This window comes from Diprion similis, chromosome 3 (genome assembly GCF_021155765.1).
Source record: "Diprion similis isolate iyDipSimi1 chromosome 3, iyDipSimi1.1, whole genome shotgun sequence".
Lineage (NCBI taxonomy): Eukaryota > Metazoa > Arthropoda > Insecta > Hymenoptera > Diprionidae > Diprion > Diprion similis.
The window spans coordinates 1,974,280-1,999,132 of record NC_060107.1 but is presented as its reverse complement, the minus strand read 5'-3'; the positions used below and the strand labels follow the sequence as shown (position 1 = coordinate 1,999,132).

The 24,853-nt window shown below is 34.2% G+C and overlaps 3 protein-coding genes across 15 annotated transcripts in view; 2 read left to right on the top strand and 1 right to left on the bottom strand.

Moving 5' to 3' along the window:
• The window catches only part of LOC124404511 (disintegrin and metalloproteinase domain-containing protein 11), a 43,836-nt gene extending 31,545 nt beyond the window's left edge, over positions 1–12,291 (top strand). For 2 of the 13 annotated variants that reach the window (XM_046878699.1, XM_046878690.1), the window contains exons 19-24: positions 4,916–5,015; positions 7,220–7,372; positions 8,405–8,476; positions 9,711–10,436; positions 10,986–11,186; positions 11,461–12,291. In XM_046878699.1, coding sequence (XP_046734655.1) covers positions 4,916–5,015; positions 7,220–7,372; positions 8,405–8,476; positions 9,711–10,436; positions 10,986–11,186; positions 11,461–12,091 — 1,883 coding nt within the window. In that variant the 3' untranslated portion in view covers positions 12,092–12,291. Of the gene's footprint in view, positions 1–1,203; positions 1,307–4,915; positions 5,055–7,219; positions 7,373–8,404; positions 8,477–9,710; positions 10,441–10,985; positions 11,187–11,460 lie in introns of those variants that run through there. The other 11 variants (XM_046878698.1, XM_046878689.1, XM_046878687.1 and 8 more) reach the window with 9 other exon arrangements.
• A 1,475-nt stretch (positions 12,292–13,766) lies between these two features.
• LOC124404514 (protein real-time) lies at positions 13,767–21,921 on the top strand. The gene is made up of 15 exons (XM_046878702.1): positions 13,767–14,115; positions 15,258–15,407; positions 15,570–15,701; positions 15,802–15,930; positions 16,025–16,134; positions 16,338–16,411; positions 16,490–16,792; positions 16,979–17,067; positions 17,260–17,397; positions 17,545–17,665; positions 17,790–17,914; positions 18,811–19,060; positions 19,164–19,288; positions 19,414–19,556; positions 19,684–21,921. Exons 1-15 carry the CDS (start codon positions 14,053–14,055, stop codon positions 19,751–19,753), a joined length of 2,022 nt encoding a protein of 673 aa, XP_046734658.1. The 5' UTR covers positions 13,767–14,052; the 3' UTR covers positions 19,754–21,921.
• Positions 21,922–22,626: 705 nt separating this feature from the next.
• LOC124404518 (PHD finger-like domain-containing protein 5A) lies at positions 22,627–24,044 on the bottom strand. Its single transcript, XM_046878711.1, has 3 exons — positions 23,892–24,044; positions 23,425–23,615; positions 22,627–23,349 (listed from the first exon to the last, which is right to left on the bottom strand). The coding sequence occupies exons 1-3, from the start codon at positions 23,941–23,943 to the stop codon at positions 23,260–23,262; spliced, it is 333 nt and encodes a 110-aa protein (XP_046734667.1). The 5' UTR covers positions 23,944–24,044; the 3' UTR covers positions 22,627–23,259.
• Between the last annotated feature and the right edge of the window lie 809 nt (positions 24,045–24,853).

The following is a 24,853-nucleotide window of genomic DNA, read 5'->3' as shown; positions in this document are numbered from 1 at the left end:
TATATACATTGATATACATTTATGTATTTTATACAGCCGTAAATAAGTTCGATATTGGTGTAATTTCGTTTTCCTTACGTTTTCCCGGTGTATTTATTTCTTATTACACATCGAATTATCCCAATTTTTTTTATCTAATTAAATATCTGCACCGAACGAATATCGATGAAAAGAAAGAAAGAAAAAAAAAAAAAAAAAAAACCGCCAAGTACATAGTGGATGATTTTCAATCGTTTGAATGAAATTTGAAAAAAAAAAAAAAAAAAACATTACACAAACAAATTATAAACAAGTACATATTAAAAACGTTGCAGGGTTTTCGGATCTTGTGGATCCTTAAAGAAAAAATCCGGAATTCGATTCCATCTTATCAACTTTTATTCATTCCGGCATTGCGTTTAGTTTCTTTTTTTTTTTTTCTTTCTTTTATTAAATTCTATCAAAATATTTCTTCGTCGTATTTATGCAAATTACCGGGGTGGGGGGGGGAGGGGGGAGGGGGGGGGGGGCTTATTCAACGCTGACAGGGTTAAAGAATTTATCGTCCATTCGTCGTAAAATTTTTAAGATTAAAGTCTCAGCTCTGTGCGAAAGCTTTTGTGTCGGCACGCGTTGCGAGAAAAAATGACGATAAAATGAGAGAAAAAAAAAAGAAAGAGGGACAAAACACCGCAAAAAAACTTAATAAGTAATAATGATAATATTCGAGTAAACGCGTGATTTATTATATACCTGTGCCTATAGAAATACATACATACATACATACATGTATATAGATTCAACCTTATATGTATGTACATAACGAGTCAAGTTTGAATAGAGGAAAATTGAAAATCCTCCACTGAAACGGAATTGGATAATGAAAAGAGATGAAAAGAAAAATACGGAAAACATTGGAAGAAAAAAAAAAAAACCTCGTTACCGCGAAAAAAAAAACAAAAAAAAACCTCGTTACCGCAAAAAAAAAAAAAAAGAAAAACGACGATACCTATTTTTATCAGTTATTACCTCGGATAAAATTTTATTGCTTTATAATATTATTAAATAGTATTTTCTCAACGATTGCGGTTAAGCAAATACCGTGGATTTCGCATGATGTGTTGCTCTAAATGAGTGATTAGAAAAAAAAAAAAAAAATAAAAAAAACAATAAACAATTTATGAGGATACACGGTACGCGTGCATGTGTGTCTGGTGGTTTCAGGGGGCGAGAAGCAGAATCTTAGCACGCCAACGATGGTAGTAATCCTGGTGGTTGTCGTCAAGTCAGTCTTCATTTGTTTTGCACTAATGGCTGGTTGCTACAGGTACAGTAGCCAAATCTACTTCCGCGTGTATGCAGGAAGCTCACTTGGCTGGCTGATTGTATATGTAAAATATTACACGTTTCGAAGAAAGAACGAAAAGAAAATAATTGAAAAGGAAAAGAAAAAAAAAAAAAAAAAAAAAACAGAACTAACCGACAGTTGAAAAAAAAATAATTTTTTTTTCATTCACTTGTTTATTTTATTTTGTTTGTTTGTTTTTATCATGGTGCTCGGTGGTGGGTTTTGATCAGCGTCTATAATATTATTTATATTAATATATACGTACACGAGTATAAAAATCTTTTTTTCAAAGTAAAATACTGATATTATACGATGATATAAGATATCGTTTTTTAATTATACCTTTTTCATACCTATTATATCACCTTATTACACCTATATTATTATTATATTATTATCATGATCATCATCATCATCATCATCATCATCATCATTATTATTATTGTTGTTATTATTATTATTATTATCATTATAGCTGGATGAGAGGAGGCATCGCACGCGGCCGTCTGCAATATTGCTCGAAATGATTAATGAATCAATGAATGAATATATATAAATATATATATATATATTTATATGTGTGTGTATATTTGCATACATAAATGTGCATACATCTTAATATACATATATATGTAATACAGATAGTATGTATACTGTATAGTATAATAAACATACGCATTATATTATATGTATATAATGAGTGAATTCTTAACGAGACTGCATGGTTAGTCAAATGTTAAAATTTGTATAACGCGCACGCGCTGATATCCGAAAGCAATTGTTTCACAGTGTGACCAAACGTCGTAAACGTAACCTTAAAAAGTTTTCACAGTAACTATACCAGTGACGACTGTGAAAATTTTTTAGGTTGGTCACCGTGACGGACAGTTACTTTCGGATTTCAGCGCGTGCGCATTAAATTTTAACAAAAGACGGACCATTCATTCGTTAGAAATACAATCTGCATATGTATGTATGTATGTATATACATATATATATATATATATATATTTGATCGATGTTTATGTATTGTCTTTTCAGTCCTGTGTTCACGGTGTGTTTTCGATGTGTTTATATTATATATACAATATACATATATACTTTATATGGCATTATGAAAAATCTATATTATTTTAATTACAACTTACGGATTTGATTTTTTTCATTGTTTCGCGTCGACTATTGAATGAGAAAAAAAAAAAAAAAAAAAAAAAAACAACCGATTGTCAAACGAGACAAAAAATTTCAAAACTATTTATACAACATGACAATTTTCATTGACGCATTTCCCTTTCGACAGTTAAACTATTATCGTATTAATTATTTATTTAATATTGTTATACACGATTCTTTTTTTCTCACGTATTCAACGGAAATGACAAAAGTCTTTCACTTGTATTCACTCTTCTACTACCTATACATATAACGTTTTCCTCTACCGTTCGCTCTGATCTTATCACATTACTATATGTATACATATACTATATATTATACATACAATTCTAAAATAGAGTAAAATATTGTGCACATATATATACATATACATATACGTGTGTGTGCCTATATAGTATATAGAAAATTTTTCACGGAGAACGACTTACACGTTTTATAAATTTATTATAATAAATGCATGTATGTATCTACGTATGATGATATGTATTACATACATGCAATGTGACAAAATTTTTTTCATACAATATGATATGTATATGTGCGCAAATGTGCCAGCTGTTGTATGCCCTATGTGAGCACGATTATAATAAAATTTTGGATTATTATATATATATATATATATATATATATATATATATATATATATATATATATATATTATACATGTCGAAAGAAGATTGAAAAAAAAAAGAAAAAAAAAAAAGAGAGTGAGAATCATGTTACCATGCTGCATCGTAAATTTTTGTGCTGTGTGGCGCACGGGGAATAAATCATACGATTTATTGTATACAATAATAATTTCTTTTTTTTTTCTATATATATAAAATATATATATTCATTTTATCCGATTGATTTAAAAAAAAATTTCTTTTCTTTTTCGTCATTTTTTATATACGTAGGTGTACGAGTTCTCTTCCGTTTTGCTTCTTCTTTCGAATTTCCTTTTATACTTTGAAAACGACGGTAAATAATATCGTTAAAAAACATTTATATCGCTGAAAAACATTCAAGAAACAAAGGTATCAGAAGAGCGTGAAAAAGTATTTTAAAAGCAAGATGGTTGCTTATTTTTTTTTTTTTTTTTTTTTTTTTTTTCTAATTTCACGACGCGTTCTTGAAACAATAATTTTTTAACCCTCATCTCGATACACAATTACAATACATGTTTTTACACGGATACGTGTAGGTACAAGTTGGATTGTAAATCACGTACATACATGGTAAACAAAAAAATGTTGATATTCCTTACCTGTTATAATCGCTAGAAATAATGAATAACAAAGCGATGAACAAAGAGTAACGATATCACGATAAAAACGATAAATAAGAAAGAAAAATAGTTTAAAGAAACGAGCGATTCTACAACCATTATATCCTATAGATAGGATATATATATATTTATATTGTATAATAAGTATGCCTTAAATTATACGTTGTGATAAATGCAACATCGTAACATGGCTTAATTCGATTACATGTGTTGTGTATAATAGCGATCATGCGACGTACATACATAAGTGTATAATATATATTTATATATTTATATATTATACACATATTATATACGTCAATTATCAACATTTATACTCGCACTAAGTTTTCTATCTATTATTATCATTTATCATTAGAAAATCTGCGACTAGTGCAAAAGATGAATCCAATATAATCGTTACGAAATTTTTATTTGTTTATTTATTTTTTGTCGTTTTTTTCTCTTCTTCTTTCAATTCGCGATTTTTTCTACATTTCTATTACTTTTGAATCATCGTACAGAAAAAAGTATGTCATACGCTCATATATACGTATAACAGTATACCTACGTCAAAGTAATTTGAAAAGGAAAAAAAAAATTCGACATTCAAAATGGATAAAAAAAAAAAAATTTCACTACGGTTGTTACTTATTTATTTTTATTCTTATCATCGTTGTTGTTGTTATTATTATTATTATTATTATTATTATTATTATTACTGTTATGATTATTATGAATGGTGTGTTATATACGTGCTGATATCGGCTTCTCTGTTTCTTTCTGTTTCTGTCTGTCGCTGCCATCTCTCTCTGTCTGCATGCTGTGGCCCTGGTCTGTGGGGGCGGATGATATCGGCAATACAACAAATTTTGGGAATCCCCGACTTGGTTTGGATAACACACGCGTCGTCGTCCTCGTCGTCGATCCTGGTTTACCATCGTCGTATCGATATAAAAAAAAAAAAAATAAAAAAATTCCTCCCTCCTCTTCTCCCCACCCCACCCCCACCCACCCCCTCCATTATTATATATATATATATGTTTATATATATATATAAAACGTTACGTTTAATGGATGAATCGATAACGAAAACGAAAACGAAAACTATGAAAAAAAAAAAAAAAAAAAAAAACACGAACAACCGACGAAAAACCGATCCGCAGAGAACTACCACGGCTCAAACACTATATTTTTAGTTGGTATGCTCATGTCGGTGGTAGGGGGTGTTTTCATAGTATTTGCTCTGATGGCTCTCTGCTACAGGTCAGTCGTAGTACATAAAAACTTCTCCCTCTGTCTCAGGTTAGTGTGCAGTACATACACATAGAATTTCTTTATATTTTTTATTATTCTTTATCTTTATTCCTTTCTTCTACTTATTCGTATTCAATTCAATTATTCTTCTTCTTATTCTTATTCAATTTATATACTCGTTTATTATTATTTGTTTCTTTGATGATTTTTATTATTTTCTTTCTTCATCCCTACGTATGTATTAAACATTCGTATTTTACTTTCTTCTTTCTTTGTTTCTTTTTCTTCTTCTACGATATCATATTCATAGATTTTCAATATGTCCAACGTAGTCTCTTTCTCTTCTCTCTCTCTGTCTTTCTTTCTCTTTCTCCACCTTTCTCCTCGCATTTGACAATATTGTAATATCTTTATATCGAACACACGTGTTAAATATTATTACACTACATGTAACATTTTATAATATATCGCGAAAAAAAATAATCTTTCGCGACTTTTTGTATATATATATATGTATTATTCGCACATTTGACGATGACAATATATTATGAAAAATGTAAAGTAACTTGTAAACGGATAAAGGAAACAACAGATATAAAAGTTTTTTTTCGTTTTTTTTTCGCAATTTTTTCTTTCTCTCTTCTCACGTTTTACTTTCCGCACTTTTATCTGTTCTGTACATACATATTCATTATCCTAAAAGCGCGGGGTAAATGAAGGAAAAAAAAATATATACATATATATGTATAATATATGAACAAGTCATCCGCGTGTAAAAGTAAAAAGTAAAACAGAAAAGTGAGAAATCATGTGATAAATCACTGGCGCTGTAATCAGTCGGACGATTTTCAAGCCGGTATAAAATATTAATCATACGCGGGAGAAGAATTATCGCTGTGAAAAGAATGGAAGAATAAAAGAAGTGGTAAAAACACCGAGAAAGTTTTTTTAAGACGAGTTATAAATTTTGTGAATTCGCAATTTTAGTGAACCTGCCGTGACATTTTTTTCTGACCATGGACATGTATACATATATATTATTATTTTGGTTTCTAATATTCGGTATCTCGCTTTAGAAACGTTGTAAAAAAAAAAAAGTATACGATACAACATAAAGATTTGGAAGAAACTCGATAAATTCCACACAGATTTGTTTGCACTTCTTTTTTTCTCACACTGTTTGCATCATTTTTTTTTTCTCCCCATATTATAACGTTTCACATGCAACATTGTACGAATTTCCATAATTTGAATATCCTAAAGAGAAAATCGAAAATATAATTCCCCTAACATCTTGTCACCATATATACCGATATTATTGTTTCCATCATACTTATAATTACCATCATTACTATTATTATTATTATTATCATAATTATTGTTATTGCTGTTATTATTATTATTGTTGTTGTTGTTATTATAATTTATTTTGCTTAAATAATACTTGTTAACGAATGGGTGGTACTGCAGTGAAGGGCATCGAACGGTACAGATCGATTTGTGCAAGGCCATCGTCGGGTCTACCATTTGACTGGTTTATACAATTTATGTTTTATCTATATATATATATATATATTGTAAAACCGCATGCGATACTTTATTGCATTATGATTATTATGATTATGATTATTATTATTATTATTATGAATATTATTACTATCATCATTGCTATTTTCATTATTATTATTATTATTATTATACATAATATCCACGATTAGATGGTAGCCCCAATACCGAAAGCCGTTACTTGTATATAATACCTATACATATTATATCAATGCATCGATATATGTATATATATATATATATATATATATATATATATACAAATGTTATTCCAAAATAGTATACAATGTACTCCTTGCTACTATACCTATACACACACACACGTGTATATATATATATATATATATATATCGATCTTATATGCATATACATATATATGGTGTGGATATACGTATACAAAGTACATTATAGGTATATTATGTCTGATCATGCATAGCCCACCAAATGCACAATTTTATTTTAAAATTCAAAAAATAGAAAAAGAAAGTACCAAAAAAGATGAGAAAACCCTGAAAAAGAACAAAAAACAAAAAAAAGAAACGAAAATTGCTTGTTAATTAATAGCGTTGCATGCGCTTCTTTGTCCTGTAATCACTGACCGTGGAATCGGCACCATGATAATCTATCCGTCGTGTATATTCTCACAGAAGGAAAAGCACCATACAAAAATACGATCCGCCATATTTAAAAAAACCAGCACAGAAAAACTACACAGGCGTATCCGGCAACCACAACCCCGAGGACGCCGCCCTTGACAGAGTCAACAAGATGCTCACATTCGGCAGCATGCCGTCCTACAGGTACGCGAAATCCTTCCGCCCAAATTTTTTCATATACTTTGATTTTAATTGTGTTAAATCGAAGGAGAGAGTTTTGAGATACTAAAGGAAAATAGAACAAAAAATTGCATGGAGTAATTGTTATCATCGTTATTATTTATATACTAAGTAATATGTACACATACATCGTATATAGTATAGGTACCGATGCTCAGATCGACTCTGCATGTTCAATAAACCTAGAAATCTTACGACCCATGTGTTGGATGAGCACCGTTTGCACTGTTGGCCGCGCGCTGCAGACTCTTTTGTTTGCTGCTCGGCATGAGGCGCGCGGCCACTGATCTCTAGCATTGGTTATACAGTAGAGACGAGTGCGCGCGCCGGTAGTGCAAACGGTGCTCATCCAACACCGTGGATCATACATTTCTAGGGTTATCGAACATGTCAGAATCAATCTAAATGTCTGTATATACAATACAGAGAAGCTTCTTAGAATTTCCGAAAGAATTCACTCCCCGCAGTTTGTGTATGGAGTAAAATTTTTTTTTCAAATCCGTCTTCTTTACCTTTTTTTTATTCCTTCTGCTTTTAAACTTCCAGTTACGTATTGCACACCCTATTATATACATATAATAGTATTGTTATACGGTATATTGTACAATCATACTGTATGATATACCCTCCATTTTGATGAAGTGAAATTGAAAAATGATAGAACAAAATTTGGCATATCGTAGCATTTGCCATCCTTACGAACACGTCAAAAGCAGGGTTCGTTCGTTTGTTCGTTTTTTTTTTTTTTTTTTTTTCTTTTTATTCTTTGGTCCTTTTGGACTTTAATCGACTTACATATACCTAATTTTATCCTGCATCTCCGTATCACTTCGTAGTTCATAACGTATCTATAATAAATATCTACCCATATCCAGGGATCTTTATACGAGCGCATTGTTAAAAGGCGTAACGTATCAAGATGCAATTTCGTAGGAATTACCTAACTGTAGGTAAATAAAAATAGCCCGCGGCATGCCTATATTAGTATATTTCTAGCCGCGACGAGAGCCAGCGCGTCCTGTTCCGACCCATGAATAACGTCGTCGCCGCGGACGGGACACGGCTAAAGTAAGTTCATCTCACCCCCTCTAAGTGGCGTCTGCTCGTCACTCTTCTATGAGAAAATCTCTGACTACGTATACCCATACCGTAACACTTTGACTCCACGTCCGATTATTTTTACCCTTCGTTCGTAATTCGGTATGTATATATATTGTATATGTGTAACGTACATACATTACATGATGTGCAATTCAAAAATCCAGTAAATAACTGTATTTTTTTTTTTAATCTCATATTTTTTACAAATGTTACGGTATAATTTCGAAATCAGTAATCTTACAAAGAAAGTAAAAAAGTCATGTGGTTCGTTCTTATTTTTCTTTTTCTTTTGTTTTCGAAAACAGACGTACATTTCGTCCCTCAAGCAATGGAACAGTGTTAAAAAAAAAAAACACCGCACTTGTAACAGCTTGAATTTTTTAAACTATCTTAATTTTTATTCTCATCTTTGATGTTGGAATATTGAAAAAACTTTTATAACGAAGTCGAGTTATATGCCCACATAATTGTTCATCCTAATCTTGAAAATAATTTATATGATACCTCGAACATTTGAAAACGGTTACAAAATTAAGTAGTCAAAATTACACGAGTTGTGGGCTTAGGGTTTTTTTTATTAACAAATTAAGACCGCAGTGAATCTCTTTTGACGTGTCGCTGGGGGTTGAATAATAATCATTGCATAACGCGTAAAGACAAATCGAAATATTCTAGACGCCTATATAAATATATACATAGTGTTAAACATACACCTAATACTTACTTAGAACATGCACGCGCCATTTAGACATACATATATATACCTATACGAGAAACAATCCAAACGCTGCTATGAAAAAATATCCTTTATAGACAATATTTTCGATGCCAAATATTACCGTACGAACGTCTGTAATTTCGCATGCTGTATTATAATTTATCGAGTTTGTGAAGAGCGCTTTGATTATTACATCTAAATTCTCTAATAATTAACGATAAAAACAATGCAGCTACAATAGTAGCTATACATGATATGAAATTCGAGAAACAAATTTATAAGAAAAAAAATATTTATTTCGATTCATGTTATCTCGGGAGTAATGCGATTCTTCAACGAATGAACGTTTTTTCAACGTTTTTTTTTTTTTATTTTTTTTTTATTATCTTAATTCTTTGACGCTTCTAGAATAAAACAATAATAATGGCGATTAGAGAGGAAATAGTGGGATAAAAAAGTGAATCAACGATTTTGAAATTTCAGGGAGCATAAACCGCAGACGAAGAGGTCGGGAATCGAAGTGGAAGACGGAGGTACGGGAGCCGAGGAGGCTGTCTCTTTCATTGATCTCCCACCAAACAGTCTCGCAAAGTTGCCTGAGAAAGGAATTTTAAAGAAACACGGTGGTTATGGTATTGTAATGCCTGATAGTTGTATAAAAGAAAAGTGGGCCGATGTCGACTCACACGAATCGGATAACCAAGACGCGATAATGTCCCAGTCGGAAAATAACTTGGGTGGCTTGTTAGGTATAGGGGGTGGTGGAACGATATCGGAGGTTGAAAGGACACTAAAAAGCTTAAACGGTTACCACGAGGACATAATAGAGGCCCTGCGAAATGCCGCATCGCATCGGGGCCTCGCGACAACGCCGTCGGGGAGTTGCAGCCTCCTCAACGAGGACGCTGTCAGGAAGTCGTTGGCCGACTGCGGCTATGCCGATTCCTACGGCAAGTGCTCGGACAGCCAGGAAAATATGTGCGACAATATACGCGACGATCATTCGGAGAATCGCGACGACGAGGACGACGACGGTGCCGTTCCGCCTTGCGGTCCGATACGCATAAGGAACCTCGAGGACCTCATAAGACAGCTGGAACACCATTCGACGCGCAACATGAGTCCGAGCGGTTCCGAGGACATTCGGATATCCGAGAGCGATCGGCAGTACAGGATAGACTCTTCCGTATGCAGCGAGTCTTCCCAAGGGTGAGTTGGTGCTGTTTCTCTATTCAAATTTCCCGCTCTTGTTGTACAATGTGGCTAAGCCAAATGGCGCCGAAAACTATTTAACCTATCGGCAATAGGTTTTAGATCAGTTAGGCTGATAGAAAGTTAGAGACAACCTTGTGCAAGCTATGAGGCTTTAGTTTTCTTACATTGATGCAGTACACTGGGAAAAATCCGTTGAAACAGATACTTCAAAATTAAATATTGGGCAGCGCCATATTTTCTTTACCGATACCATTCTCGGCAATTTTCACTCGTGAATCTTTCTGATCATTTTCAAATTAATCTCCGGTTGTTTGTAAAATGATCAATTCTTTCTCCGACCTTGATATCTCGGGAGCTGATCAACGGATTTCCATCATCTTCGTCTGAATTGACGCGGTTCTTTGCGACTTATTGTTAGAATTTTAAATACTGAGAAAAATCGGCAAATTCTGGCACGTTACTTTCAGTTTCTTGACATTAACCCTTTATAATCAGTGAAATGTAACGATCGCGCTAATATGACGAATTTTTCAATCCCCGCAGAAGTCGACGGTGCAGCCGGGGACGCGACGACGATTCGAGATTTGTTTACGCCAGATATCGACAGCCATCGTCAGGTCGCAGTCCTTACGGAACTCACCAACGTCCGCTCGGACATCAGATGCACGAAGAGGAAGGTATATACGAAACTGCGGACCCCGACAGGGGCTCCAACAACAGGGGTGAAACACCAGACAGCGAAAGGTATCACCAGAACCATAAAGCATGATGATTAGATCACGTTGAATTGCGAAAGCGGTAATTGTTTCGTCGGGTATGAATTTTAGCTTTATATTGCAGTATCCAGAGAAATGATTTGAAACCCGGCACCGATTAGAAAAAAGGGAACTAGATGGTTCCATTTATGAGTTTGGTTATTATAAAAGGTTGCGCCCTGATCCAGTTTGCAAATTATAGTGCGGGCTTTAGTGATAGCGGTATAGATCCAACGGGCTCGTATAATGTTGTTATTTTCTAGTGATGCATTTATTCAAGCTCAACAACAATTAGCCCGGTGGACGAATGAAGATGGAGTTCAATATCGACCGCCGCAGCAGAGCCCACCCTTCCCAGCGTCATCAATGGGAATAACGATTCATCAGCCGCACCTGAAACTGCTACTGCAATTGAGAAAACGAGAGGAACTCCAGCGGCAGAAGAAGCAAGCCGAACTGGAGACGGAGAAAAAGGGAGAGGAAGGACAAGAGGAAGAATTGGATGTGGAGTATCAGGAAGAGCGAAAAGATGTGGAGGATTCGGAACAACGACAGCAACAGGGAACGGAAAATCATCCGATAAAACATCGCGGCTATTATCCCTCCCCGCCCCATTCAGAAAATGGCCTCCACGACATGCACGTCGAAAAGGAGGCAATAAATGCTCAATCCCAACAACAAAACCCCCCCGAAATTCATGATGGAATCGATGTAAATCACATGCCTAATGTTAACAATTGCCCACTAAACGACGAAGACGACGATGATAATTTTAGTCTAGATTGTAACATAAAGAACGATTCCCAGAAAGAATTATTAAATACCAACAACACTAGTAATAATGAAAATACTGCCCTACTGCCCCCTTCGCATTTTCCTGAGTACAAGCATTGATAATTATTAATCGATGACAGATAGTGTCCAAAACATAGTGGTGTGATTTAATCTTGAACTCGCATTTTATACTGAGAAATAGTGTACATAACGATAAACTATAATTGCAACAACAGGTATTAAATTATAATATAAAATTAAAATAATCTATATGAGGAAAAAAATACGAATGTTTATTAATAAACATTAATAAAACACTTGTCAACTTTTCGCCATTTCATCACCTACTCTACATTGTATCACAATATTCATGGTATATCCATGCTGACGCAAATTAGTTTACTTATTGCATATAAAACTCTTTCGCGCGCGTTCGAATTATTTGTTTCAACTTTACGGATATTATAGCGACGTATGAAACACCTAATAGGAGAAAACTGAACGTACACAAAAATCCAATAGAAAGGAAGAAATTTTTATCAATAATTCCTTCCTACCCGACTGAAATTTCCTCTACTCCTGAGTAAATATTTTTTGCCGTGAAAAACGTGGACATGAACTCTTTTTTTTTTACTTCTCGTAATAATAAATAGTCGACAAAAAATAGAAAGAGGAAAAGCCGAGATACTCGTTAGTGTCTCTATCAATTCTGCTCGCAAGAATGATATAATAATTCCAAAAATTGTAAAATGGTGATACTAGACCGGCTAAAAGTGTACAAATAGTTCTTATCTCATGAATATTTTCGTCCCTAATATTTCGTAGTCAAGATAACCAGAAATCGAAGAACAAAAATCATTCAAACAAGATGGCCTTACTCGATTGATTCCGTCATAATTCGAAACTAAAAAAGCAACCGACTGAGCGTCACAACAGAATAAGAGAGCTATAAATTCTCGTCCAAGTGGGTTTCCTTATTCGACAGAGAAAGTAGATGAAAGGTGGATCTCCGTATGTTTCTCTATCTACTGACGCATGCGCACAAGATCACAAACGTCCGTGAGTCGATAAGCGACAGCAGCATGTCAGTTTGTGCAGCTTGTTCATATACAACAATTCGGAAGGTTATTCTTAGAAAATAGTTTAGAATAATAAAATATGCATGTTTTCACAAAAAATGGCTGTTTAGATTCAAAGTTCTTTTGCCCAATCTTAAAACCGCACGACTGCTCATGCGCTAGTAGAGAGAGAGAAGGGTAAACGACTTTCATTCTTTCTCTCTCTCTCTCTCTTCCTCTTTCAGCGCTGCCTTCCCTCCTCTATTCTTATACCTCCATGGGTGCGTTACGAAATTAGCTTGCAGCGCTAAAAACTTCCTAGGACTGAAGCAGAGCTTCTCACGAACTCGGGAACGCAAAGGAGATAAAATAATATTGACAGCACCAGGAGTCAATATCGGAACGCACCCTATATTGAGCATGTAACCGAGAGTGCATTCTGATATTAGCTCCCAATGCTGTAAAATTTTAATCTTTTTTGCGCTCCCGAGTTCGCGATTAAACTTCAGTCTCTTTCCTAGGGAGTTTTTAACGCTGCTAGTTGATTTCGGAACGCACGCTGAGAGGAATGGAATTTTCTGAGCAAGTAGCGTCGCCTACCGACAAAATAAGCAACTACTTGAAGTTGCGGTCACGGTCTTGATCACTGATCACATCTTGGATCACATGATCACTGTTTTTTTTTTTCTCCCCGAAGCGTCAACTGCGCAGAAGATACAAAACCGCAAATTGACAGAAGCAGCGACATCTTGGATTTGCAATCAGACGTAATGTCAGCTGTGAAGTAGCGATGGGTGTGTGTGTACGTCATAGTCTATTGACAACGCGACCCCGCATCGTTCGTTAAAATACGACACGAACGTACCTACATAAACAGATTGTAGCGAAAAAAATAGTTAAATTTATCGTAATTTTTTTCCTCCAAATTCACTCCCCTCCGTGTCAAATATTTCGTAAAAAGTATCTAAATATCGTAAAGTAAAAAGTATCGAAAACAGATAAAGAAACACTTCATTCATCAAAATGGTTCAACATTATCAATCTCCAGTCCGAGTTTACAAACATCCATTCGCACTTGTCATGCTGGTACGTATAAATCCATATTATAATATCAACCTTCAACCTGACATTGGAAAAATATTTCCGACAATTCATAGTCTATTTAATCGACACACGGTATTTTTTTTTTTTTTTTTTTCTTTTTCTTCCTTTCTCATTCACTCTGATTCCTTCTCTCTTGTTTCACCTTTCTTCTCTACATATTCTGAAATTACATCCATTTCAGTCACTGTAAATTGACCCATTAATTAGATTATCTTTAATCGCCTTGACAACTTACCACATATGTCCGGCACGGATGTATTTCATGTCCAATACGTACAAGGATAAATAAAAGGAATGACTTTCAACTTATTGCAACAAGCCTTGAAAATGAGCCTCGAGAATTTATTTAATTGCCGGATGTAAACCCTACCAATCGTATAAATATTTCTTTATCTCTATAATAATAATAATAATAATAATAATAATAATAATAATAACAACAATAACAACAACAACAATCAATGATGAGGAAAGATAATTATCCCATCATTCTCTTATTCAATCAGAGTCTAATGTTCTATTGCCGTCGTCGAGTTGTGTAACATTAGTGTGCGATAAAGCAGAGAAAAAAAAATAAACTAGCTGGCTCGCTGGACTCTGGATGAAATTAGCATTCGTTTCAGGTTTTTTTTTTCTTTCTTTTTTTTTTGTCCCTTCCCCAAACTTGTTTACAAGCATCACACGCTTCATAAAAATATTGGGAGATTAACACGTAGCCAAATTTATATGGACGATATGATAAACGGTTTAATTTATGTATAAATGGATACTAAATACTTCAAAGCACGGATCAAATGGTAGATTCTGAAGGTCGCTATACGACGATCATTGACACAGGAAACTGTTAACGATGCCTAAAATTAATCGTACACACAAATATCGCTCGGACACTATACACGCAAGTTTGTATGTGAAATAGCGATGTTCGAAGGTTGCCTACAGTGACTGGAGACTATTGCTATTCTATGAATGATTTTTAAGGTCGGCGTACGGAACTGACTGAACAGTAACCCAAATCCATAATCGGTGATCGTTCGGAATTCAACAGTAATATCACGAGAACGTACGACGGAGAATAACAATCAGCGGCTGATTTTTCATATGTTTTTTTTTTTTCCTCTTAGGCATACGAAAAACGATTTCCAACATGTCCTCAAATACCAGTTTTTGTTGGATGCGAGGTAACAATGGATGAAGAGAGCAATGGAGGGGCGATAAGGAAGACTGAACGACGTTGTAAACTGAATGTAGAGGCGCCTTATATTCTGAAAAAAGTAGGTCATCTTGTCTCTTACATTTCTCTGTAATCAAATATTTTACCTATTTCTGAAATTTTTTCTCAGTACCATTGTTACTTCAAGTAAAGTGTTTTAATTTTATATATTCAATCTCACGTAAGTTTTTTTTTTTTTTTTCTCCTCTTTGTCTTTTAACAGATAATCGGCGTCGACTTTGTCTACTTCATCCAGCGAAATGTTCTTGATAGACGCAATAGCATTTTGGAAATTGAAGCGTGTAACGAAAGCTTCTCCAACAGAGTAGCCGTTGTAGAAAAATGTAGATATTATGTGAGTACGAGTGATTTTCTTTAAGAAGAAATGTTGAAGACTCGGTAAAGTGTTATTTCTTTTTTTTTTCTGGTAATATAATAGCTAAATCAATTTTTAGATTCACCCAGAAAATTCAAGTTGGACATGTTTCGAACAAACGGCTAGTTTGGATATAAAAAATTTCTTTGGATTTGAAAACTCGATGGAAAAGCTAGCCATGAAGCAATATGCCCAAAATATTGCCAAGGTAATAATCACTGAAATTCCATTCGTGCGAATCATATTTTCTCTAAATATACCAGATGGAATAACTAACAACGAATTTTTGTATCACATTTCAGGGAAAAGAAATAATTGAATATTTCATAAACGAATTGAAAGAAGAAGGCATAACATACGTAGAACCCTGGACTGATCCTTTGCCAAAGAAAGACATTGAAGTCGATATTCCGTGAGTATTTTCCACTATGATTATACAGTTAAAATTAGACCAAGAATCCATATAGCTCATGCTTGGAAAAGCATTTCTGGAACGTGTACAGCAAGCTTATAGCCAGCCTAATGATAGCAATGCTGACTAACCACGTTAAAACAGACACGTTAAACACTAGTTTATTTACTCATGGATAATAAAACACATGTAAAAATTTTCAGCGTCAAAGGCGAAGGAGAAGTTGTAGGTAGTAAAGAATCCAACGATTCTGAGGCGAAGCTTCCAAGCAGCCGAGGTGAGATACCGAGTCCCGAGAATTTAGCAAACGCGAAACGTATTTACAGGATCGTTCAACAATATCCTGTTTTTTCAGACATGCAACTTTCATCGGATTACATCGCAAGATATCTAGGAAAGTTAAATATGATGCAAGAGAGTAGATTGGTACAATTGCGTCATAGTATAGAAGAATTACGCGGCAGTTCAGTTCCGGGAGATGCTACGTTGCTAAGATTTTTACGAGCTCGAGAATTTTCAGTCGAAAAAGCCAGAGAAATGCTAACGCAGTCTTTACACTGGAGAAAGAAGCATCAAGTTGATAAGCTTCTGGATGATTACGAAGCCCCGCAAGTGGTTAAAGATTACTTTCCCGGAGGTTGGCATCACTTTGACAAAGGTAAACAGATTTTGGAATGCAAACTACTATTACTAATCTAATTTTAATACCGGACATAATTGTCGGCAAGCGTTATTCGATTTAATTAAATTTCAGTTAGAGAATAATGTTCAAATGCACAATTTTTAAATTGTATTGAATCATTTTTTTACTTTTCATCATATATTTTTATTTGACAATTGACAGACGGTCGCCCGCTTTACGTTCTACGATTGGGACAAATGGATGTTAAAGGTTTGCTGAAATCAATCGGGGAAGACGAAGTCTTGTTACTGGTGAGGATATATTTCGGCTCTTTTTGAAGCTCGTGCGAATCTAATTTACAAAACTAAATTCAATTTTACAATAATATTATGACAGTGCAAAAGTTCGAAAGTGTGAGGTAGAAATTTCAAGAATAACACTCAGTTGTATACGCTAACGAGTACCCGTATCAATACCTAATAAGCGACAAACCATGATTACAGGCTTTGCATGTCTGCGAAGAGGGTCTGCAGCTAATGGATGAAGCAACAACAATTTGGGGCTATCCTGTGTCTCAGTGGACGCTACTCATAGATTTAGAAGGTCTAAATATGCGTCATTTGTGGAGACCTGGTATTAAGGTAGAGTAATTTTACTATTATACCTGGATGAGAAAAGAACCACGAATGTGAAGTTACTCGAACGTTTCATTCACATTAATGATGAAAACGATTGTTTAGAAAAAACAAAACTCAGACGATCAATGAGACTGCTTTTTATATTTTCAGGCATTATTGCGAATAATTGAAATTGTCGAGGCCAATTATCCTGAGACAATGGGTCGTGTATTGATTATACGAGCACCTAGATGTTTCCCGATATTATGGACACTTATCAGCACCTTTATACGTGAGTTTGAATATTTTCGCGTAGAGAATTTTCGTATCAGTTTGTTTTTATCTTATCTTTATTTTCCTGTCAACAGAACAATGTCTAGTTGTAATTTTACTAAGGCAAATGAATTTTGTTTCAGACGAAAATACGAGAAACAAGTTTGTATTCTCTTGCGGCACCGATTATCAAGAGCAAGGAGCCGGAGGTCTGACCGATTACATCGGTCAGGATGTGATACCGGATTTCTTAGGTGGTCCATCTGAGGTAATGCATTTCACGATTATTTATATATTAGATAATATTATTTTTAAACAATATTTTTGATAACTATCTTTACCGCGATTGAAACAGTTGATTTACTTGTTTTGAGAAAGACCTGTGAATCGATAGTTGCCGAAAATAAAACGTAGTAATGCATTGAATTGGGTGACAGGAAGGAGTTTGCGAGATGTATGATATGGTACCGTGTCGCTTTTACATTATCGACGCAGAAGCCAGCAGTGTAAGACCAATTGATGAAATATATAATCTGTGTATTGTCATTCACACATCACAGATCATATCGACGACACTCTTGGTTTAAGGCCAAAATTTAATAAATATTGTGTCTCAAAGTCCGAGTGATACTGTCATAGATTACAATCAATTAATATGTCAAACAACATGCCAAGAATACCGCCGCTCACAACGCTGCAGCATAATCGTATTATTATTTTTATTTATGTGCTTTTACACCTTTTTCACGTCCGATAATACACTTTATTGTATTCAACGACGTATTTTTTTCTTATTGTTTTTGTCAATAAAATACGCAATTTTTTAACATTCAGAACTGCAATTGAGATACTGGGCGTAAAGTAATCTTGAAAATAATTTAACCACACTTCACACGTTCGTCATATGAATGTTCAATGCACGAAAGTTCTGAACACACAGCGGAAACAAGTTGTAGGAGAAAAATAAGGAAAAAATCTAACGAATTTGTACTATCTGTAATAATCCGTATCTGTTTTCAAAACAGTGTCACTGAATTGATATTTGTGTGGCAAAGCTATCAATTTTTATCAGCTCATATAATTTAATAAAACTTGCTCTCTGTCGCGGAGTTCGAACTTAAAAATGCAGCTACTTAAAACTACCATGTTTTTCTTGTTCATCAGACATTCATAGTAGACGGAGGCGTCGTGCCCAAACAGTTGTACCGACTCGATCTGGAGGTCGGTGCCTCAACGGAACACGAGCACAGCTTGTATCAATCTATAAGTCTCAGTCGTGGTCAGGTCCACAATGTCGTTATACATTGCAACGATCCAGGAGCCGTTTTGACGTGGGATTTCGACGTCATGAGGCACAACGTGACGTTTACCGTACTGCGTAAAACAAGAAACAGTATATGCGACGACGCGGGTGGTGAGTGTGTTGTATAAGTTCTGTCGTTTTTGCTACATCTTTTGAAATCCAAATTTCCTATCAATCATTTCAAATATCAAATAAACTATGTTTCATTTTTCAGGCCCCAGTCGCTCATCTTTCACTAACGGTGAACTCGACGCTGCAGCAACGAAAGAATGGAAGGAGGGAATTGATTGCGTAAAAGTTGAACCTGGTGTATTGTGTCATGACGGGGAAAGTATTCAGGTATGTTATGATGAGATATTTTCGTTTCGTCCCTGGATTCGATTTTCCAAATATGTACTCGACGACTCTTTCACTAATTTTATACGCTACAAAATTCTTGCAATTTTTTTTATTCCTCCGAACAGGGTACCCACATAATGCAAGTAGCTGGAAGTTACATCTTACAATGGCAGTACCAAGAAGATCAAACCGAACGACTACCAGCAATTACATCTCACAAGGCCCAGCTTATGTATTTCTACGAAACTCTGCCGTCGGCTCAGTACAGGTAACGATACTTGATTCGTCTTAAAACAATACAAGAAGGTGGAAGCAATTTTTGTTTTTCTTTCTCTTTTTTTCAACCAGAATTTAACTTCGCAATTTTCATTTTTATTATTATTATGTCAAAACAGAGGTTCGATGATGAGTTTACAGTCGGCAATCAGCGGAAAGTCCATCGCTAGTTCATCTTTGTCCAGATGAGAGACAATAATAGCAGAAGATTGTAGCCACGTACCACTTGACGATGACGCCTGAACAATCCGATGTAAACTACTCAACAGGTTAAAGTCGACTAGCAGAATTAATCGCTACATCGATTCACCTTAGAACAATATATGGAAACAGTGACGCTACTGATTAAATTTCAATTTTTTTCTTGCAACAAATTGGGAAATACGTACGATACACTAAGAACAAAGGATATTACTAGTGAAAATACGATTTACAACTCTAGATCATTGCATAATATTTTGTAAACTTTTTGCTTTTCTGTTATATTTTTTTACTTTCATTTACTACATAATATTATCAGGAGAAACAGAATTTTTTCGAAGAAATTTTAGACTTGTTTGGCGTCAGAAGTAATTGGACAGACTAAACTGCAGCTAGCTAAATTAATCGAGTATAGTACATATATTCAAATATCTAATCATCAATTCGGAGAAATGTTTTATTTTATTTTTTCTCCAGTTTTGGAGAGTTTAAAGTTTAAAACGAGGAATAACTCGGTGATATGAATAATATCTAAATAAATATTTTAAATCCAGTAATATGAAATCGATTTCACCGTAATGAAATTTACATCACATACGTAACACACGACGAAACCTGGTCGGAACCTCAAGAAATTATTTACACTTCCCCACGTTGCAACTAAAGTTTAATTTGTATGTAAATATACACAGACTTGCTATGATCAATTAATATCGAAGCAATATTATAGAATAATGATAAAATAGAGACCTACGTTTGAGCCAATAATAAATACTGGACTATAAGTTAAACAAACATAACGTCCTATAAATGATACGGGTGAATTGATATAATTATTCAGTATCAAGCAATAATGGAGTAACAAAGATGAGGAGAAAGAAAAAAAAAAAAAAGTAGTAAATACCGAAGAACCGTATACAATAAATGTTTCACGTACCTCGCAATAGTCAAGATATGAACAAACTCGATGTAAAACAAGATTTCACAAAAATGCAACACATGTACAAAGAGGAAGAAACAAATAACCCAAAAAAAAAAGAAAGAAAGAAAGAAAACGATTTACAATTTTGCATCAAAATAATTATCGAATTTCATGTGCAACATACATGCTATTAAACAATCAATTGACAACTGATCAGAATAATCGAAGATATGTTAAAAAAAAAAATTTAGCTTAGGAATTGACACGAATTTTGTAATGAATAATTTCAGTTAAACAATTAATTTCGAGAGGATAACAATGTAAAAGCATGAATTCTGTTTTGGAATAAATTTTGGTAGGAACCTATGGCCCTCCCGCCCCGTCCAGACGTTATAATTACACGATAAGATTGATGTCGGTGTTATAATACGAAATAATAGCATTTAAATGTGGGAAAGTCCTGTAATTATAATATTATCATTTTTTTTTTAATTATTTCAGAAACATTTATTAACGGTGCCGGTGTAGAAAAAACCGCGCCAAGTAAACATAGAAATGCATCGCTTGGCGTTGAAATTTGTAGATTATTAAAATTAGTTCGCTTTTAAGAATATTTTTTTTTTATTGCAATCGTTAAATAGCGTGAATTTTTATCCTTTCTAATAACTTTAATACTCTTTGATATAAGGCATATTGAATTGAATTAACCTTTTACCAATTAGACGGTCGTTTAATAAGAGCTGAATATAAACGTTAGCAACGTGCAAAATATTTGATTTTAGAATCTCATATTCGTCATGAGCGTAAAGTTTATACGTAAACTAGTATAGACGTACAGTAATATTGCTTACGTCTTACTGCCCTGATAAGTAAAATTCAATAGCTGCTAGGATGTTTGAATACAGAGAAAAGATTTCAAGTATTTGCTCTTTACGATTAATCACATTTTTTATAAGTATATCAGATGACCAATCGAACAGGTGCTCTGTATTACTGAGAATTAGCTTATGCAGCACCGGTCGATCTTTAAGATGTAGAATAGTGAATTTGTGAATAGTAAAAGATAGATTGTTACAACGATAATAACTGATAATCACGTCGGTTGTTAGTCATAAATCAAAGCTGAGAAGTACAATACTGAAAACTAACCATCTCATGCATGTTAGTCAGGGTAGATTAATTGATTAGTGTTTAAATTAAAGAAAAAAATATATATATATGTAGATATGTAAACAAAAACAAAAACAAAAAAAAAAAAAGATAAAAGAAAAAAATAGTTGTTCAAAGTTATAGCAAATTTTCTGTAGGATATGAAGTGTAATTATTGGTCTATCAATCGTGGTTTATCATTGTAAAAACTTCAATTCTCTTCTCTAATAATTTTACTGACAATCCGGTCTACTAGAAGATGACTTGATAAGAAATAACTAATGCAGCTCAACAGTATTGAATATTGGCCAAATAGGGTAATATTTGCCAAATAAGTTTGTGCCCAAGTTAAAATGAATTGAATCAATGATATGTAATAAATTTCAACAGCTCTATTATTAAACATATATATTTCCCTAGGTATAAGGGTAGTAATAATCGGTATTGGTTTTAAAGTTCCAATTGATATTTATCGAACAAAGACTAGTTTAAAAGTGTTCATTTTCTCAACTGAATAGCGTGACGAATACAAATATAATATGATACATATGATATGATACGTTCGACAATGTTAGCAAAACTGTTAGAAAATGTTGAATAATTGATACAGGTAACTGGAATTGTTACTGGATAAACTTTTAGAGTTTAATAGCCATATAATAAGTGAGACACCGTAGCAGAAGAGTAATGCAAGTGGAGTTGTCTAGAGAATTGAATATTTGAATATTTTTATGCCGTCCTTTTAAACAGTTACGTATTTATAAAACAATATGGCTTTTTGTAAAAATGAGTACAGTCTTTTGGAAAAAACCCTTTACAGAGGTTCTCTCATATAGTAATTGTGAAAAGGTGAGAAACAAGTTTTTCTTTAACAAAAATCCTGCCCTCAAAATTACGTGCCAAAGTTTGACATCCGTGTTAATAAACATTGTTTGATCTACGTGCATTATTCTTCTAACGTTATTTCTTTATGTATGTGGTTTAAACGTACATTAAAAAACTTTTAGTACGTTGTGTGCAAATATAATGTACAAGGACAAAAACAAATTGTAAAGAAAATGAACAAAACATTATTTATCCGTAGAATAATGTTGATGACAAATGAATAGAGCTATATTTAAATAAAAATCAAATATAACTTTTCACGATAGTTTTTAATTTTCTAATTATCCCTTGCGTAAATCCAAATCTCTGCACAGGATTGACAGAGGGAAAATTTAATTAGGATTCAGTTAAATAATCTTGCCTATCGCCGCTTAGTGATAAGCAAGAAGGAAAATGAAATACAGGTGTATGAATTTAATTCAATCGTTTATTATAAAAACATAGAACGCAATGTTTCATTCTCATTCATTCTCATTTCATACATCATAACTTACAGATACCAAGATTTTGCAGTAGATATTTATGCAAATAATTACATCTATCGTCGTTTAAATCCATACTTTTTCCTTTCGTAGAATAGATCCGTCTTCGAACTTCCCAGGTTTACAATTTTCGGGCACCCGTCTCTCTGTTGTGAAAAATAATTACAGAATTAACATTTTCAGCGTCGCCAATTTCAAACTCTGATACTAATCTTACGTACGTCTTTTTCTTGAATCGTACATTCTTTGCAGTAATACGCATCAGATACACCGGGTCCTCCGCAAATAACGCAACGTCCTTGGTAAGATCCGTAATTACATTCGTCACAAATACGTACCAGTGTACAAGGCCTCACATACGAGTCGCAAATTACACATTTTCCATCACATTTTTCACACAATCGACCAATAGCTAGAGACGGAAAATTCAAATAGTTTATAGCAAATTAATCACAGGTGAAGCTAGGTTAGCTCGAGTAATTTTAGGTTATGTCAAGTTGTAGAATCGCCCGGATGAGACATCAAGAAATATTACAAAGGTTGCAATTTCGAAGACGATAATACCGGTAGTCTTACGTATTTCTAGAGCTATTATCAGCATTGAAATAAGTGAAAAAATCACAAATCGAGCGGAGAAAATAATGATCAGAATTACGATCAGGTCTTACGCTATTCTCAAACAACTTACCGACGCCCGGCTGTTTCCTACAAAATATCAAATCTGGATGATGCTTAGCCATGCTTTGGAATGATTAGCGTCGTTCGGATACCTCAGACTAATCAAAATTATTTCATCAACGTGAAACTTGCAACGAACGATGCATGGAACGGTGATTATTTACGTTGACATATTTCCACGGCATTCCACGGTTTGTTGAACCGCCGACTATTACGTTTTGAAGATGGTCGACTCTAGTGAAAAAAGCTGTGCCGGTATAAAAGTAATCTTCACCCGCCACCAGTGGGTACATACATTTTCAAACGCAAATACAAGGAATTTGAATTTTTTTTTAAACTTGTGCTATGATTCTTGAACGAAAATCAAACTCCCGTATTTCGCACAAATCATCAGACTATTAGTGTCTTGATGTCGCTGGTGCAGTCGGTCTATGTAACTGTAATTCTCATCCGAATGATCTTCGTTTAGCTTTCATGTGTCGACGTTGTGCCAAGTGTTATCTCTCCGTTAGACTTTAGTCCTATATTATTTACTTTTTAGTCTCAAGTTTATCTCTGTATAAGTTATTCTCCTGTAGAATATTTCATCCCTTTTGTTTTGGTTCTCATTTTCTTTTCCACCCATTGTAATGAAAGTATTCAATAAACACCTAACATCTAGCTTCAGAGATAGAACTGCAGTAGTTTGCTCCGCTCTCTCTCATTCGATAATCCGCGTCATAGTCTATCATAAACCGTTGACTCAAGACTATTAAAGACGGCTACCCTAACAGGATTTCCTGTGCTTATGGGATTGTGTGTCAAACGGCTTCCGCCGATAAAGAAGCTGTCGGATCACTACAGGCCTACTTACCTGCCGAGTAGTGGTCACGAAAATTTACCCAAGGGTAACAGATTCAAATTCGTCACCAACGCCAGAACCACTCACCCCCTCGCACACAAAATCAGAGTGTACATACATACAAACATTCG

Excerpts from the sequence above, each read along its gene's own strand:
- LOC124404518 (XM_046878711.1), bottom strand. The coding sequence starts at position 23,943 with ATGGCTAAGCATCATCCAGATTTGATATTTTGTAGGAAACAGCCGGGC. Across the intron at positions 23,616-23,891 it reads TAGGAAACAGCCGGGCGTCG|CTATTGGTCGATTGTGTGAA; the intron begins GTAAGTTGTTTG and ends TTCCGTCTCTAG. Across the intron at positions 23,350-23,424 it reads GTACGATTCAAGAAAAAGAC|AGAGACGGGTGCCCGAAAAT; the intron begins GTACGTAAGATT and ends TTTTCACAACAG.
- LOC124404514 (XM_046878702.1), top strand. The coding sequence starts at position 14,053 with ATGGTTCAACATTATCAATCTCCAGTCCGAGTTTACAAACATCCATTC. Across the intron at positions 16,412-16,489 it reads GAAGCTTCCAAGCAGCCGAG|ACATGCAACTTTCATCGGAT; the intron begins GTGAGATACCGA and ends CTGTTTTTTCAG. Across the intron at positions 19,289-19,413 it reads ATGACGGGGAAAGTATTCAG|GGTACCCACATAATGCAAGT; the intron begins GTATGTTATGAT and ends TCCTCCGAACAG.